The 17,545-nt window shown below is 49.3% G+C and overlaps 1 protein-coding gene across 1 annotated transcript in view; it reads left to right on the top strand.

Annotated features, from left to right (window-relative positions):
* Positions 1-5,882: 5,882 nt before the first annotated feature.
* Positions 5,883-17,545, top strand: part of Wwc1 (WW and C2 domain containing 1) — a 153,875-nt gene continuing 142,212 nt past the window's right edge. Inside the window, exon 1 of the mRNA XM_057775790.1 lies at positions 5,883-6,012. Within this exon, the coding sequence (XP_057631773.1) occupies positions 5,894-6,012 (119 nt within the window). The 5' untranslated portion in view covers positions 5,883-5,893. The remainder of the gene's footprint in view (positions 6,013-17,545) is intronic.

The raw sequence follows: 17,545 nt of genomic DNA, 5'->3' as shown, positions 1-17,545 counted from the left end.
ATTTTTACTCTTGGGGAAACTGAAGCTCAGAGGGGCACAGCGTCAAATATCAAATCGCACATCCACTAAGATAAAGAAGCAACTTTCAGGCATGGTTTGTTGTTTCCTGCCTTCTCTAACCAGCCACCTAGTGGAGGCAGGTTTTCTGGGTTTAAGCCACGCCCTTACATCTTTCTTTGCCGGGTGGTTTATAAAATTCACGTGCTTTGCTCATCTTCACGTGACTAAATTTCTGAGGCTTCGGGGTCGGACCTGCACAGTGTACGGGTAAAGAGCATCCCACCCTCAGCATCTCTAGTGGTTGGGCTAGAGTTTAATTTAAGCTTCTGGGTACCATGGCGATGAAGTGCTATAAATACCCTGGGGACTTGCAGCCAGCCCGCTAGTTATTGCGCGCGCGAAAAGCGCGCGCCACCCCCATTTCCCACCAGGGCTCCGCTCGAGCTGCTAGGGTAGGAGTGGAGGAGACCACGCCTGCGCTCTGTGCTCCGGTTCCCGCCCTCGGCTCGCAGGCTTGCTTTCTCCTTGTACACCCCCTACGCTTGAAACCGCGATTTCATCTCTACCTCCTACAGTGCATAATTCATTTCCTCCTGGGTGAAAGACACAACAGCTCCCAGGCCCCCGAGGACTCTTTGATGAGAGAGTTGGAAATAGGATGGATGCAACCTGTCCAGCCAGCTCCAGGATAGCCACTGGTGTGGGAGAAATCCAGTTCAGTTAATGAATAAAGCCGGGAGGGAAGGAGCTGGGAAGGGAGGCGGGCACCACAGAGAGAAAATGCCCTGCTTCCCCACTTGCTAAATGCCCCTTCTGCCCCTAAAGTGGGTTTTGATGACAGCTCTGGGTAAGTGGTGGAGGAGGTAGGTGTGCATAACCTCAGCTTGGAATTGTGAGCTCTCTGCTCACTTAGGCTCTACCATGGTCTGACTTTGGCTGTCCTCCCAGATCTCCAGGGCTTTCTCCTCTCCCTCCAAATTGACCCACAACCAGTTAAAACCAGGAGTTCAAGGGTGGTCTATGCTGAAAACACTACCCTACTCCTTCCAACCAGACTGTGGCCCTAAAGTTTCGCTTTCTTGGGTGTAATAAAATGTGCCTAGGATCCCAGCATTCGGGGTGTAGAGGCAGGAGGATCAGAAGTTCAGCGTCTTCCTCTCTTACAAAGTGAGTTTAAAGCTAGCCTAGACTACATGAGATCCCATTTTAAATATATATATTTATATATTTTATATTATTTATATATTTTATGTACTTATATATTTATGACACTGGAAGCCACTTTTGGAATCTGGGCTCTGTTACTGTAGGAAAGTTGTTTTGCCTTTCAGAGTGTCAGTTCGGTTCTATAGAGGGGAACCAGTAAGAACAAGGGCTCAATTCATTAGGCACAGAAACTGTTTCTCCACTGGAAAAGGAGGAGGCTATCATAGACTTGGCCCAATTTGTTCCGCAGCACTGTCTTAAGCCCCGAGTACCCAGAGGTAAATTGGAAATGTCCTCTGGCTGGACTCTCCCGTTGCTAAGATTTCCTCTACCCAGACTTTCTCTCTGGCTAAGGATGTGTTTTCCTGTCATTCAAACCACCAATCCAGGGCATAATTATGAATCTCAAGTAATGCATGACTAAAGAAAGGGGACTTGGCTCAGGCACAGAACATCACAGTGTGCATTCTCCACAGTGTGCATGAGGTAGGGAGACATAGAGTGGGAAGACAAATTCTAGGAAGGTTCTCCAAGCCTTCAGCCCCTTAAAGCATGCAGCTGCCAGTCAGAAACCACTTCTTTTTTTTTTAAACTTTAACTTTATTTCATACACATTGGTATAATGATGACAGATTCTCTTGAATTGGAGCTACAGATAGCTGCAAGCTGCCATGTGGGTGCTGGGAATTGAACCCCGGTCCTCTGGAGGAGCAGTCAGTGCTCATAACCACTGAGCCATCTCACCAGCCCCAGAAACCACTTCTGATATAGCCGTTCTCGCTCTCTCCCCTCTCTCTGTCTGTCTCTCCATCACTCTCCTTCTCTAAGATTTACTTTATTATCTTGTGTTATATGTAAATGTGCATGTGATTGCTAGTGCCTGCAGACCAGAGGTGTGTCAGATCCCCTGGAGCAGGAGGTACAGTTATGAGCAGCCTGGTATGGGTGCTGGCAATCAAATCCCTGTCCTGTTAGAAAGGAATGCCTGCTCTTGCCCAGGGAGTATCTCTTCAGCCTCCCTCTCTCCCTCCCTCTCCTTTCTTATTTTCATACCTAATTTTCCCTCCTCATTCTCATGAAATCTTTTAAAACGTGTGTAGTACAATGGAGTACTACATAGCGGAAAAAAATAATGACATCTTGAAATTTGCAGGCAAGTGAATGGAGCTAGAAAACATCATATCGAGTAGGTAACCCAGACCCTGAAAGACAATTATCATATGTACTCACTCGTAAGTGGTTTTTAAACATAAAGCAAAGAAAACCAGCCTACAAATCACAATCCCAGAGAACCTAGACAACAATGAGGACCCTAAGAGAGGCATACATGGATCTAATCTACATGGGAAGTAGAAAAAGTCAGGATCTCCTGAGTAAATTGGGAGCATGGTGACCATTGGAGAGGGTTGAGGGGAGGGGAGAGGAAGGTAGGGGAGCAGAGAAAAATGTAGAGCTCAATAAAATCAATTTTTAAAAAAAGACGTGTGTGGAAAATGGTCTTTGTTTTCGCTGAAGTGAACACTGACTTTAAAACCAAAACAACCTGTGTTGTCATCTGCTACCAGCCCGTGAAAGTAAAGACAGTCTCGGTGTGGCTGGTAGTCCCCTCTGCCCAGCCCCAACGCTATGATACCCAGACTCTTGAACTCAGCACATTGTAAGCCAGAGAGTCCTCAGAGGAAGGCCAAGAAGGCTGGGGCTGTCTTCGGTTTGAATTCCTGTGGTTCAGTCACCTGTAGAACAACAACCGATTCAACCTATAACAAGGCTCAGCAGGTTTTACCTTTAATCTCTTGCATGCTTGCCCTGGGCCTCTGAATGCCTGGAGATGATTCACCAGGCCTTGCAGGGGGGCAGGCCACCATCTGTAGATGACGTCACCCTGTTTGCAGCTTCTGGACAATAACCTGGGAACCTTTTGTTGGGGCAGGAAGGCCTAGTCTTTAAGGAACCAATTCTTGCTCCTAAGGCCTGGTGTAAAGGCTCACAGGAGCCAGTCCCTCGAAAATGTCAGGCTGTGGGGATCTGGGATACAGCACCTCCAATGAGGAAGCTTGGAAAATAAGACGTGCGCACACGCGTGCGCGCATACACACACGCGCGCGCGCGCACACACACACACACACACACACACTCACACCAATTAGGCTTGTCATAGCAGCCACACGTACTTTTCAGGAAGGAAAAGACAAGGGTTTTTTTTGTTGTTGTTGTTTTTTTTTTGGTTTTTCGAGACAGGGTTTCTCTGTGGTTTTGGAGCCTGTCCTGGAACTAGCTCTTGTAGATCAGGCTGGTCTCGAACTCACAGAGATCTGCCTGCCTCTGCCTCCCAAGTGCTGGGATTAAAGGCGTACGCCACCACGCCCGGCAAGACAAGAGTTTTTTGAGCAGAAAGTTGTTCAGTTGACCCACACGTCATAGACATGTGCTGGTCACCAGCCAGGGAGCTCCAAACGGACCCTCATGAGATTTCCGGGGAAATGGCTTAAGCCTTTATTTTTCTCACATCATTTTGCTCATCCCAACCAGGCGGAAGTAGTCTTAAGTTATTACATTTCTCAGAGGGGGAGGCAAGAGGATGGTGAGTTCAAGGCTACCCTAGGCTGAATAACAAGACTCTTTCAAAAACACCCCAAACTCAAGCAAAAACCAATGCAGGATGAATGTTTGCTTGGTGTTTTAACTGGTGCTAGAATGAGAAAGGCTTGCATATCTTCTTAGCTCTCCCTGGCCATCTTGAGGTCTCAGTTTCCTCATCCCCAGAATGGGTACAAATATATAGCCACCTGCTCCAAAGCTTTCTCGTGAAGATTAACTGATATCGTGTATGGAAGCATGCAGCCCTGTGTCACCTTTATTTTGGGGTTATTATTCTAACCAACAATTGGAAAGTGTTGCACGTGGTGTGGTGGCTCACGCTTGTAATCTCAACACTTGGGAGGCAGAGGAAGGAAAGCCAGCTTGATCTATAAAGTGAATTCCAGGCCACCGAGAGTTGTGTCTCAAAAGGTGAAAGAATCAAAACAAATGATGGTTTTGCTGGGGTTACAATTCAGGGACAGGGCGTGATGCTGCAGGTTTGTCCCCGACAGCACAAATAAAAACAGCTAAAAGAGTGTTTATAACAGTGAGGGCTTTGACCTGTCAGAGCAACTGTAGAGGAAGGGAGAACTCCAGCCTTTGGGTGATGAGGACCCCCCACTGAGGTCTGAGATCCCTGACTTTGAAGCTTAGTGTTTATAGAATGAGGAAGAGAAGAAGAGCTCCATTAATCCCCTAAGTCAGGCCTCAGGACATTTAGATGGGAGGTGCGCACCCTGAAAGACCTTGTCTATCAAAAGGAGTTGAAGCCCCAACAGGGGATTCCTATACTGTACAGGGAATTGACTGGCTATTCCCCAAACCAAGGGATTCTGCCGAGGGGATACCCAGGCACTGGACTTCACGCTTCCAGTCCAGCTTCCTGTCTCAGGTGTGGTTAAATTCAAACTAGGGAAACACCAGACCTAAGAGGGAACAGACACGGGCAAAGCCAGAGGTTTCTTGACTGGAAGACTCCATCTTCTTTTTGTATTTAATTCAGTACTTTTAGTTTCTCAGGACATTTATTTATTCTTGCTATAGGGTTTGCTGTTTGTTTTTTCATTTCTTTTTTCTGTGTTAGCTGTTTTGACTTAGCTTGGAACTTTTGGATTCAAGCAATCCTTCTGCCTCAGCTTCTTGTGTAGCTGAGAGACAGGTGCACTTCACTATAACTGACTGGCAAGGTATGTCCTTCCTTCTCCTCCCTTGCCATCCGCTGGAAATTCTCTTAGGCAGATCCATAGCATTCTTAATTTTAGGGACCCTGAGGAAAGCCAGATACATTTGCAAATTACGGAGGGGAGGGTTGAAACAACGTGGGGAGAATTGAATAGGAGGGAGACAGATGGTGTGAGCGCTGGGGGAAGGGACGAGAGATCCTGGAAAACTTATGTTCCCCGATTTGCAAGAATGTTTTCACTTAACCACTTCTTGCCTGACTCCTGATTCTATGTCACAGAAAACAGGGTGTGTCGAGATTTGGGGGCACCTGTGCAGAGAGCCTGGCCACTCGGCGTGCAGAGAGCCTAGCCTCCTGGGGCAGCGCAAGGGTGGTCGGCGATTGGGACTGTCCCACGAGGGGGCGCGTCTGGGGCTCTAGGACCCGCCCTCCCGGCGCTGGGCGCGGGGAGGAGACCCGGGAACCCCGGAGCCCGGCGCTCCGCCTCCCGTTTCCGGGGCAGCGCAGTTACCTGCACCGCCGGAGCCACACCTGGCGGAGGCAGAAGTCTCGGGGCACACGGCGGGGCGCCGGTAGCGACTGCGGGAGGCGGCGGCGTGGAGCGCGGCGCACGGCGGCGGAGGCAGGCGACAGGCGGCTGCTCGGGCCGCTCTCCCGGCCGGCTGGCCACACACTCGGGCCGGCTGGGCGCCGCGGCGGGCGCACATGGCAGCGTGAGAGGCGGGCGGCGCGGGGCTGGGGCCGCAGGGCCGCATGGACAGCGGCGCCACTCCGGCCGGCCCCCGTTAGGGCCCCCGATCCGCGGGCGCCACCCCCCGATCATGCTGCTTCGGCGGCCGCCTGGACCCCAAGCGGCCGGCCCGAGCCGCTGAGCCCCGCGGCGGCCGCGAGCTGCATGGGGGAGCGCGGGCCGTGCTCGGGAAGATGCCCCGGCCGGAGTTACCCCTGCCGGAGGGCTGGGAGGAGGCGCGCGACTTCGACGGCAAGGTCTACTACATAGACCACAGGAACCGCACCACCAGCTGGATCGACCCACGGGACAGGTAGGACCCGGGGAGCTCCGATCCGGACCCGACACCGCGCCTGGGCCGCACCTGCCCTTGGTGTGCAGGGCAACTCTGCGTGCCTCTTAGAAGGTCTTAGTTTGCCCCCTCCACACCCTCACCCCTTCTTGGGTTGCATTTCTGCCCTAAGAGGTGCAGCGAAGGGTGGACGCCAAGCGGGCCGCCCACAGCCAGCACCAGGTGGAGGACTTAGGCCCCAGTGGCACCTGCCCAGAGTTTTGACCTTAAGCTCTAGAGGAGTCCCCGACCCCTTTAGAAAGAGGGGTCTGGCTAGGATGAAGGCAAAGACCAAGTCAGGTGAAGCGAATCTTCCCTGGGGACCCCCTGTCTGAGAGGAGGTGGTTCTGGTATTGAGGGGCGGTAGGAAGCCCAAGGGTCACTAGGAGACTCCTGGAGGAAGGACATTCTGCTTGTCGAAAAGAAAGCAGCTTTTTGACAGGTGCTTCGTTGGCTGCTGAGAAGAGCTTTGGAACAAGTCTGGGGAAGCCGGAGGTGGGAGGGGAAGGAGGGAGCGGGGGAGGGCGAGAGAGGGAGACTGGTTCTCCAGGAATCTCACAGCAAGCTGGAAGCTGCTAGGATGCAGATGGAGGTGAGAGGCCTCTGGCAAAGCCCTGCCGGTAGCCTCCTCTCCTCCCTTTCTGCTTCCTGGGGCCGAGGCTCCTCAGCCAGTCTTGACCTTGGTGGGCACCTCGCTGGGTGTAGTTTTGACTGAGGCAGGTAGACTGTCCCAGGAATGTTGACTTCTCACCTGGTCTGTGACCTTGGGGGTTAGGTGCCAGTGAAGCACCAGAAGATGAAGGACCCTGTATATCAAGATTAGAGAAAAAACAAAAACAAAAAAGCCAGACAGCATGAATTCAGTTTCTCTTGAGTACATCCATCCATTCATTCATCATTTCATGGGTGCTACTCTTTGCTCAACTCTGGTCCTTGTGTAATTTGGAAAGGAAAAAAAAAAAACCTAGGCCGGGCGGTGGTGGCGCACGCCTTTAATCCCAGCACTTGGGAGGCAGAGGCAGGCGGATCTCTGTGAGTTCGAGACCAGCCTGGTCTACAAGAGCTAGTTCCAGGACAGGCTCCAAAACCACAGAGAAACCCTGTCTCGAAAAACCAAAAAAAAAAAAAAAAAAAAAAAAAAAAAAAAAAAAACCTAACGCTCCAGAATGTTAGGCAGTCTGCTTTCATCTTTTGGCCTCAGTTTCCCTTTGTGTCTGGTTAATAGTTTGCTTGGAGGAAAGGAGTAGTAATGAGAACTCAAAAAGACAGGCCAACCAGGGCTACAGAGTGAGACCTTGGATCAAAACACAAAGTTGCAAAGGATGCAGAAAATGCAAGCCCAATTCTTCCCCATGCTCCCCCTACTTAACACCTCTGGCTCTTTCAGTGGTTACTAATGGTGTGTATGTATACATGTGTGTGGGCATGTGGAGGTCAGTGGACAACTTGTAAGAGTCAGGTTTGTTCCTTCCATCTGGCAGCCTCCCGTGATCAAATGCCTTTCCCTCTGAGCCATTTCACCAACTCCCAATTCCTATTTTCCCTTATTTATTTATTATTTATATATTTTGGTGGGATTTGGGGTTTTGTTTTTTGTTGTTGTTGGTTGAGGACTTTCTTTTTTTTTTTTAAATATTTATTTATTATGTATACAATATTCTGTCTGTATGCCTGCAGGCCAGAAGAGGGCACCAGACCTCATTACAGATGGTTGTGAGCCACCATGTGGTTGCTGGGAATTGAACTCCGGACCTTTGGAAGAGCAGGCAATGCTCTTAACCTCTGAGCCATCTCTCCAGCCGGAGGACTTTCTTTTATTGTTGCTTTTGTCTTTCTTTGTTTGTTTTTGTTTTGTTTTTTTGCATAAGAGCTTCCCGTGTATCCTTGACTGGCCTGGAACTCAAGGGGATCTGCCTGTCTCTGCCTCCAGACGGCTGGGATTAAAAGTTCGTGCCACTGCATCTAGCCCATTTTTCCATTTTTAAACACAAGAGAAAGTCAGAAACTCAGGGATTTGATTTGCGCTGCTGTTTGGTTCTTTCTACTTTTACTAAGTTGTTATTCTCTGACTTGGTAACCTCTACTGGTGTTCTCCATTCTTCCCCATGCCTCTCAGGTCAAGGTATCCTGGGGATCTAGAGCTGTGTGGGTGAGCTTGGCAACTCCTTTCCCTTGTCTTCTCCTTAGAACAGACAACTTCAGACCTGTGTGTCCTACACTGTAAGTCCCAGCAGTTGAGCATGGGTGTTGCTAGCAGGAGGATGTCGTGTTTGTAGGCGAGGACTACCCTGCCAGTCTTGATGAGCATGCCTCTTAGGGAATAAGACAACATAGAAAACTTCTCGAAAATACAAGTAATCCTTTGCCCTTGGAAGAGGGCAAGTGAACAGCTTCCCAAGAACTGACCTAGCTGGAACATAATATCCCAGGTTATAGAGTTGTGTGCCATATTCATAACTTTTTGATATATCCACCTGAACTGTGGCTTAATGTTCGGCTTTACTTCAACTCACTTAAAATTTTTTGTATCATTTTAACAAATGAGAAACTATTAATATACATTGCCATTAATAGAAAAGAATCTTTAAAAAAAAAATTCTACTTTGACTAGATAGTATGTCTTACTTTCTGCACCAAACCAGGCCCAAGCAACCTCTGTTTTTAGGCAGATTGGCTTGGTGAGAAGTCACAAACATGACCGGTGCTTGATGGAGACTTTTGCATTCTTTATTCTTTATTCTTGTACCCTCTGCTCATCCCACCTGCTCAGGGTTTCTCCAGGCCCCTGTGAGTTTTGGGATGAAGCTGTGCAAAAATGTTTGCATTTTCTGTCTTTGAAATGCCTTGTACACCTGGTTAGGGGTTCTGCCTGTGTGGGCATGGGCTCATTGCTTACCCTCTGTAAGGTCTGAGTCTCCCTGGGTGATGGAAGAGGTTGGCTAAGTGTTCTCCACGGGCTGCCCAGAGCTTTGGTTTCGGCCTTCCCGTCTCTCCTTACCCTAGCTGATTCTGAGGAGAAGGAGCTATGATGGGGATTGTCTGGGAGCATGAGCGGGGGGCAAGAAGGCTGAAAAGAGCCGACTTTGTTTCGGGGGGTAGGGAGGGGAGGCAGGGAGGGGAGGCAGATTCTCCCAGAGTGGTTAGTTCCATCTCCACAACTAGTTAGTGGTGGGAAACAAACAAGCGAGAAATCACATTTAAGGAAATCCCACTCCTTAAGAGTGTGTGTATCTGAGCCCACATCACAGCCATGCCCGCCCATTCCCCCGAATTTCAAAGAAGTCAGTCAAATGGTCCTTCAGTTGGAAAAGGGATTTCTCAGCCACCAAGGACAAAATAGTGTCTCCGGTTACCAACCCTAAAGAATGTCTTGGCACATTCCACCCTCTGGGACTAAGCTGTTTTGTGTGCTGTCCGGGGAGCTGCTGGGGGCAGAGAATCCAGTTTTCAGTTCCCCCTTTCACCAGGGGAGTGGAGGAGCAGCCAAGTTGCCAGCTTTGCCAGCTCTCTCCCCTTTTCACCCAGCGAAGACCGGGAGGCTGGAATTCCTGAGGATGGTTGTCCCAACAACGGGAGAGGGTCCAGTGGGCAGCTTGGACCCTGCCCACTGGGCCAAAGGCTGCAGTAGCACCCAGGCTTTACCCAAGTCAAGGCCAATCAGGGGAGGGGCAGGTCCCTAGAGAACCAGGTGCTGCCACAGGCCATCCCTGGAACACCCCCTTCGAGCTGGGTGCCTTTTGCAGTTGAACATAGGTGCTTCTGGAAGCTGCCAGCCAAGGACCAGCCTCCCACATGTGTTCAGCTTCATGGTATATAGAAACAAATGCCCCAATTGTTGGGTGAGGACGAGTGGATATGGGAACTGGCTCAACAGAGGAGATTCCTGAAGGCTTTGTGCTTAGATCTTGCAGGAGCTCCCTGAGAACTCAGCATTTTCTGTGTTCGAGCAACAAGTCCTGGAGACTCAGGTAGATCAGGACTTGGCGATCTCTCCCTCCACCAAACCGCCAACTGCTGTCAACGTGTTCAGAAATAAGTTTTGTTGAAAGGGCTTGAGTAGTTAAAGGCCTTCGTGTTCTAGGCCCTGTGCAAATGAGGTTTTCTGCACACAATCCTGGGCCCCGTGAACTCCAGGTTCACAACTCCTGCCATAGACAAACTTGAAAACTGCTAGCTTGCCACCGCCCTCTCTTGACTTTCTGTTTGGTGGAGAACAGGTAATGATTGAGCCTTCGCTGTATTCAGGAGGTCTGCTGAGAGCTTTACATGGGTCATTAGCTCTGTAAATCCTCCCATCAGCCCCGGGACTTGAATTATCTGAGGTTCTGGGAGACTAAACGCAGTGAAGCCACACCAACTTTACTTACTTATTAATTTTCAGAGCAGTGGGGATTGGACTTCAGGCCTCCGGCTTGCGAAGCAAATGCTCTACCATTGAGCTACTACCCCAGGTGGAGTCACCCAACTTTTGTAGAAAAAAACTGTACAAGCGTTAGACAGAATGAATAGAGAAAGAGCCTGCATTTTCTCTTTTATGCATTTATTTATTTATTTATTTAGCGGTATTGGGGTACAGCCCCCATCTCTAATGATTGAGCTGTTCAGCCTCCAGCTCCAGCCCACCAAGTTGCTGACTCAGGATTTCTGCCCCACTGTGGCAGGAATTGGGCCTTGGGAAACGGAACTGAACCAAGGATGGTTTCACTTACCTGTGGCCATTCTGGTGTGGCTGTGGTCAACCGGGGGGTAAGTACGGATAATGGAAAGAGGGGCGAGCCCTTGGAGCCTGGAATCTCGGTTCTGCTACTTGCCCTCTAGTGACCTTGGCAAGCTTACAGATCCTCTTGGCACCTGGGTTTTGCCTGCTTTTTTTTTTTATTTGCTTGTCTGTGTGTGTCTGCGTGAAGAGTTCCACGTAAACCATCAAAGGAGGCCATGCGCTTTGAACGAGCAGAAGCAGTTAGGTGGGCCGTCCAGCATGAAGCCTGGTGTGCAAGAGGCCCTGAACAGTGTCTGTTCTTCAGCTTTCACTAGGAAAAGTACCTGTGAAACACCTAAGTCAGCCAGTCAGTTGGAATGGGCCCTGTTGATGATGTAATCCAGGCTTCTGATTTCACTGATGGAACTTAGACAAGAGACTTACCCAAGGTCACACAGCAAATCGATTTCAGCCTTGAGTAAAGGTCATGTCCTTCCTTCTCTTATGGAAACTTTCCCCCCTAAACACCAGCTCCAGGTTCTCCTAACCTGTGGTGATTTATTTGGTGAGCTAGCTGTTCTTCGGTAGCGTTTCAGTCTGTGCTGGACGAGCAAGTCTCATTTGTGTTAAGTCATTTGTGTGTTGCGTCACGGGAATCTGCAATGTGTGGAGCGGTGAAAATGCCAGTGGTCCCATGAGAATTACTGTGTTTACTGGTTACAATGGATCTAGGGACACTGTCTGACTGTCGTCACTTCCCAAGTTTCCATTGTGACATGCTTGCTTCTATGGCGAGTGTCACAGGCCTGCTGGAGAATTTGTCCAAAGGCGTGTGTTCCATGCTTACACTCCATTACATTTACACTTGCAACACTGATACCTGCGTGCAGGTTACTTGAGAGGTTTGCTGCCAGTATCCAGGCTTGAGTTTAGCAAGACGTGATGAAATACCCCTGTATTCCCAGCACTCAGGAAGCTGAGGCGAAAGGATAATGAGTTTGAGGCTAGCTTGGGTTATATAATCACATGACATCCCTACATGTTCCATAGACGTCTGCTATGCAAGGGAACATCTTGAGTCAATTTCAAGACATAGTCGGACTATAAAACACTACCTGAGATAAACAAGAACAGAGAGGTGTGGAAGCCCGCAAATGTCTAAAGCGATAAGTGACGTCATGTGTTGATTCTTCATTCTGAGCGGCATGGGTTTAGCTTTTGTAGTGGGATATCATTTAATCCTCTCAACAGTACACACTCAATACTGTTACCCTTCCCGTCTTCAGATGGGGAAACTTAGAAAGGGTAAGTAATAGTTAATACCCAGCAAGGTGGGCCTCTCAATCAATCAATACCCCTATCTATTAGCCATACCCTGCTCCAGCTTGTCCACCCATGTCGGGCCCACAACCAGCCCTTTGGACAAGTTAGGCTTTCGTTACTACATACTCTTGGAATGAACAAAACTGACATTGATCTCAAGGGAAGATGCTGCTAAAGTCCCTTGATAGGAGAAGCCAGTGGGGCCCCGTGGCAGCATAGAAGACTGTTTAGAATCTATTCTACCTCCTGGGCACAGAAGCAGTAGGGTTGAGAGGCCACAAAAGGAGGCAGAGACTCTGAAAGAGGCAAAGTTGTGCGGCGAGGTCAGGGTTGTTTCCAAGTTACTTGGGCAAATGTGCTGCCATCCAGGGAATGAGTGATGGAGGCGGCCGCTCTTCTCTGTCCCTATCCCTCCCCCTTCTAGGAGAGGGCTTAGCCAAACTGACCTGGTTTTGCAATCCCCTAGGGTCCCAGGTAGCTGTGAGAGAAACACTGCTCTTTTGAAGAGAGAGAATCAAGTTGCCTTAGTTACCAGGAAGGCTGGCATGTCAAATGCAGGTGCAGGGAAGGAGAGACAGACTTGGCTGTGTGAGATCGGGAGGTGGCCAGCGTGTTGCTTCAGGGAGAATCCATGGGCAGGATTTTGATGACATTTTTCGGGAATGATAACCTCATGGCCAGGGGCTGTCTATGGAGAGTGGCAGCTTCTCAGCTCTCCCTACCCTGCTGTCTCAGCAAGGGGCCCAGATAAGTGGAATCAACCTCACTTTCAAGTGGCCTCAGTAGCATTTCTGTTACCAGCAAAGGGCTCTTTGATAAGGGAACATGTCTACTTGGTTAGGACCAAGAGCTGGACCAGAGCTGAATCTACATGAAAATATCACACTGTGCCTCTCCCGGGCTTGGATCCTTGTTTCAGAATGTGATAGCGGGAGAGAAGACTAAGATTTTATTAATTAACCTCTTCGTAACAAGCCATTTAAGCCTCTAGCTCTGAGGCGGAAAAACCTCTTACCAAAATAATGCAGTGGGATGGGAGGATGGGATTGGGCAAGGAGAACATTCTGTAAAAATGCTGGTCTGGGAAGAGTAGATGGGCAGAGAGAATGAGGAGGAGAGAACAAAAAGGACAAGTGTGTGGGGTCACGTGCTCCCCCTGCCCCCCTACCCCCAGTACCTCCCAGATGCTTCTATCCGTGACATCTCCCAGTTGGGAAGAAACGGGATCTTTCAGTTTCAAATGTCTGCCAAAGAAAAGGGATGGAGGCTTAAATTCTCGCTCAATGGTCAGCCAGGGAGGGGGGAAATGAAGCTGCATCAAGATTAGGGATACCTTTGTTGGCTTTTTCTTTTCCCTGGTCTCCATTCATCACTCGCTGGCAGCAGGGACTCCAGGTCAGCGGCAGCTGCTGACTTTCCCCAGTCGGCTGCCTGCTGTTGTCCCTCCCTGGTTTGGTAACAGTCTCCCGATTCCCCCACCCCCACCCCCAACACCTTGGCTTCTCCTGTTCTTGGGCCATCATTGGGGGATCCCTGGGATTCACCAACTGGCAACTGACTTGGAGGGATACAATGTCAAGAGACAGGCATCGGGTGTCTGCTCCGGTGAGGTGGCTGGGACAGCCTTGCCACGCTGCCTCTGTGGGTGCTATATTATCAAGCTCTCTGAGCATTTCCCTGAGTACTCCAGGAATTGCCTGCGAGTGTCTGCCTTGCCTTTGGGTCAGGAAGCAGTACTGAGAGCCATCCCTGGAACGATGGGGATGCTCAAGAAAAATGATTATTTTTCATGTTGTTTATCCAGTATCTGTCATGCGCTAGGCTCTATTGTGCACCATAGTTCCTGGCATTTTGCAAATAGGGAAACTGAGGTAGCAAGAGGCCAAACGACAATTCCAAGGTCAAGCCGGCGCAAGGGGTGTTAAACTCCTTCCATTCCTGCAGACTCTCCCTTTGGGTTCTGATAAAAAGGGAAACTAAAGAACAGGGGCCTTCGTAACTACAGCAAAAGAAGTAGACGTAGCTGTCGGTGCATGTACTATGTCACCATAGAGACCAACACTTGCACGGTTGTAGCTTACCATAGGATGACCCATCCCCTTAGTCCCACACTTCACTGAAATCGCTGGAGAGCAGTAAGTCCAGTCTCTAGCACTCTCGCCTCTAGCAAGTGACATTGAACCAGCTCCTCCCTCCTCCTCAACTCTAAAATAGGCCATGCCTACCCCAAAGGTTTAATTGGGGATAAGATGATTGATTGATATCAGTGTGCAAGATCACAGCACACTGCCTAATAAATAACATGCTTTACAAGTTAGGCCACTACCAGTTCGACTAACTTAATCCATCTACGCATCAGTAGAGGCACTAACCCCACTGTTGAAGTCTCTTGACTTTCCAGCTGAAGTCTCTCGAAGGCCATAGCTCACCTGAGCCATGCTGACATTAGTGCCTGCCAACCATCTTGGCAGCACTCATAATATGAATAAATCAATAAACTTTTCCTCCCGGGTCTTATCAGAGAGGCAAGCCCTTCTTTGGAATTTCTTGAGTGGAGTGACTTGCGGGTGAGCTGGCACCAGGACTGTGTGTGAAGCCGGGAGTAATGAATTGTGGTTGTCATGGTAGGGCTCAGAAGACTTTACAGAGCATTCTCCTGTCACTGCTCTGTTAGCGGGTTGCTTCCCTCCGTATCTTTCCCTTTAGCTGCTGGGGAATCTGGGGATTTCGGTGTTTTTGGAGGTGCAGAAGGGCCCTGGCGTTTATCAGTCCCACCCAGCCAGGTGTTGGCCATTCACTTCACAGGTATTTATGGAGCGCTTGCGGTACCGGGAATCAGAGCAAAGTCCCACTGCAGCAGGGTGGACGCTCGGTTGAGGGAGACTAGCCAATGGTTAAACAGATACTTGCATTATGACCTGAGACTTGGTTCTCTTGAATTCCTTTACCCACGTGAGGAAAACAGACAGGCCATGCTGGCGGTATGAATCTGGATTTGGAAACTAGAGACCTTTGCGCGCGCCATAGGGTGTTACTGAGAACTTGCTGTGGCGAGCCGGTTTGGGTGCTGGGAAAGTAAGTTGTGAAATGCAAATTCTCCAGTTCGTGGGATTTACTACAAGTTGGTGAGCGACATACCAGTCTCGAAACTATGCAAATACAGCTAGAGGTGCCAGGCCCTTTGAGCCCATTTCCTATCTCCCCTGTCTCATCTCGACACATCCAGTCATTTAACAAATATTTATTGGACGGTGTGCCTGGAATATGCCAGCCTGCATTCCACACCGATGATTCAGCATTGAGTATGACTACGAACGTTGTTGTTGTTGTTGTTGCCCTCGTGAGGTTTGTCTTCTGGAGCATTGATTGCCAATCTTTAGAAGAGATCAAAAGGGGGGGCTGGAGAGATGGCTCAGAGGTTAAGAGCATGGACTGCTCTTCCGGAGGTCCTGAGTTCAATTCCCAGCAACCACATGGTGGCTCACAACCATCTGTAATGAGATCTGGTGCCCTCTTCTGGCTTGCAGGCATACATGGAGCCTGAATACTGTGTACATAATAAATAAATAAATCTTTAAAAAAAAAAAAAGAGATCAAAAGGTCTTTTAGGAGATACTAAAACGTCTTGGAACTGGAGGTGTAGTCTGGTTCTGGCTCAAGAATATTTGTGTCCACCAGGTCTCCTGGTCAGGCTGTTAGTCTGTGCCCTACACCTTGAGAACCGAGGTCTTGACTCATCCAGCTAAGAGTTGGTACCGTGGTGAAATGAGTGTGGGTCATGAATAGTGGTGCTATACAAGAGTGGGCCTAAGGAAGCAGTTTCATTACACTTCCGTGATCATTTGGAGCATTCTTGTTTCAGTTTCAATAACCGAAGCATGTGCTTACTTTTTAAACTATGTAGCCCAGGCTGGCTTTGAACCTCTGATCCTTCTGCTTCCGCCTACTGAGCACTGAGAGTGTAGGCCCACACCATGACAACCAGATACCTAGACCTGTAGGACTTTCTTGTACCTGTTGAAACAAAGCATACAAGCTGAGAAGGTTCTAGAAGCCCGAAGGTATAATCTTTTTATAGAATCTATCTGTCCGTGACTGCTCGCCCTGCTGAGCTGTGCACTGAGGAACTCAGAGCTTCCTCACCCCTGGAAACTCTCATCACTCTCTCTCCGGAAAATGCAGGGGTGTTATGTTGGGAGAAGGCCAGTGTCCCCTGCTATGGAGTCCTCTAGGAGACCTTACCTTCTTTACTGTGCTGGCCAGCACTGCAAGGTCTTTGGAGCAGTTCTGTGTGGCCAGTTGAATTGGTCTTCATCAATGGATGAGCATTTTAATATCATGCCCCAGCGTTGACTGTTCAAGCCCTTCTCTAGACACCCCACTGCCATTGCTCTAGCTCTCAGATGAATCGAAAAGTCTTCCCCACCTTCCTTGCCTTGGCTCCGCAGGGCCCTGTGAGCTATATCATAAGAGCAGGGTCTCCTGGATCTTCTCAGTTCTGGTTATTGGACAGTTCAGTGGCTAGCGTGTAGCATGTAGTACTTGAGCCAGGAGGTGCATGCTTCAGGACCAAGAATATTGGGTTCTATTTCTCTCTGCGTGTGTGTCTCTGTCTTTGTATGCTGTCTGTCTGTCTGTCTGTCTGTCTGTCTCTCTTTCTCTCTCTCTGTGTCTTTCTCCTTTCTTTCAAAATAGGGTTTCTTTGGTAGCCTTGACTGTCCTAGAACTCACTCTGTAGACCAGGCTGGCCTCAAACTCATAGAGATCCGCCTGCCTCTGCCTCCCTGGTGCTGGGATTAAAGGTGTGCGCCACCACTACCTAGAGTGTACTGTTTCTGATCCATCCTTTTAGCAGTTCTGTTGCTCTTCTTGTGACTGGATCTCCAGAACTCCCCAGGGAATCAAGGACCTTTAATTTCTTTGCATAATAGAGAATGGGGGCGGGGTGTTGTTGAAGCTAGGAAACAAGAGAGAAACGACAGTCGTTCCCCTAATGCTACGTGTTAGAGACACTCATCACTGATGGGAATCTTCAAAATCTGCCCACAGAGCCCTCTCCTGGAGATTTTGGCTTAGTTGGTCAAGGGTACAGCCTGACTGGGATTTCTCGAAAATTTCCCACTGAGAAAAGGGTGTGGTGGTGCACACTTGTAACCTCAGCACTCAGGACAGTGGCTCTCAACCTTCCTAATGCTGTGACCCTTTAATACAGTTCCTCATGTTGTGGTGACCCCCAACCATAAAATTATTTTCATTGCTACTTCATAACTGTAATTTTGCTACTGTTATTAATTAATTGTAATGTAAATACCTGTGCTTTTCTCATGGTCTTTGGTAACCCTTGTGAAAGGGTTGTTTGACCCCAGAGGGGTCAAGATGCACCAGTTGAGAAATGCTGACTCAGAAAGTAGAGAAAGGGGGGTGGAGGGTTTGAGGTCACGCTGGGCTACACGGCAAGTTTCAGTTCAGCCTTCAGTGCATGCAAGGCCCCGC

This window comes from Chionomys nivalis, chromosome 7 (genome assembly GCF_950005125.1).
Source record: "Chionomys nivalis chromosome 7, mChiNiv1.1, whole genome shotgun sequence".
Taxonomy (NCBI): domain Eukaryota; kingdom Metazoa; phylum Chordata; class Mammalia; order Rodentia; family Cricetidae; genus Chionomys; species Chionomys nivalis.
Note: the sequence above shows the minus strand (reverse complement) of the source record. Positions and strands in the feature narration are given on the sequence as shown.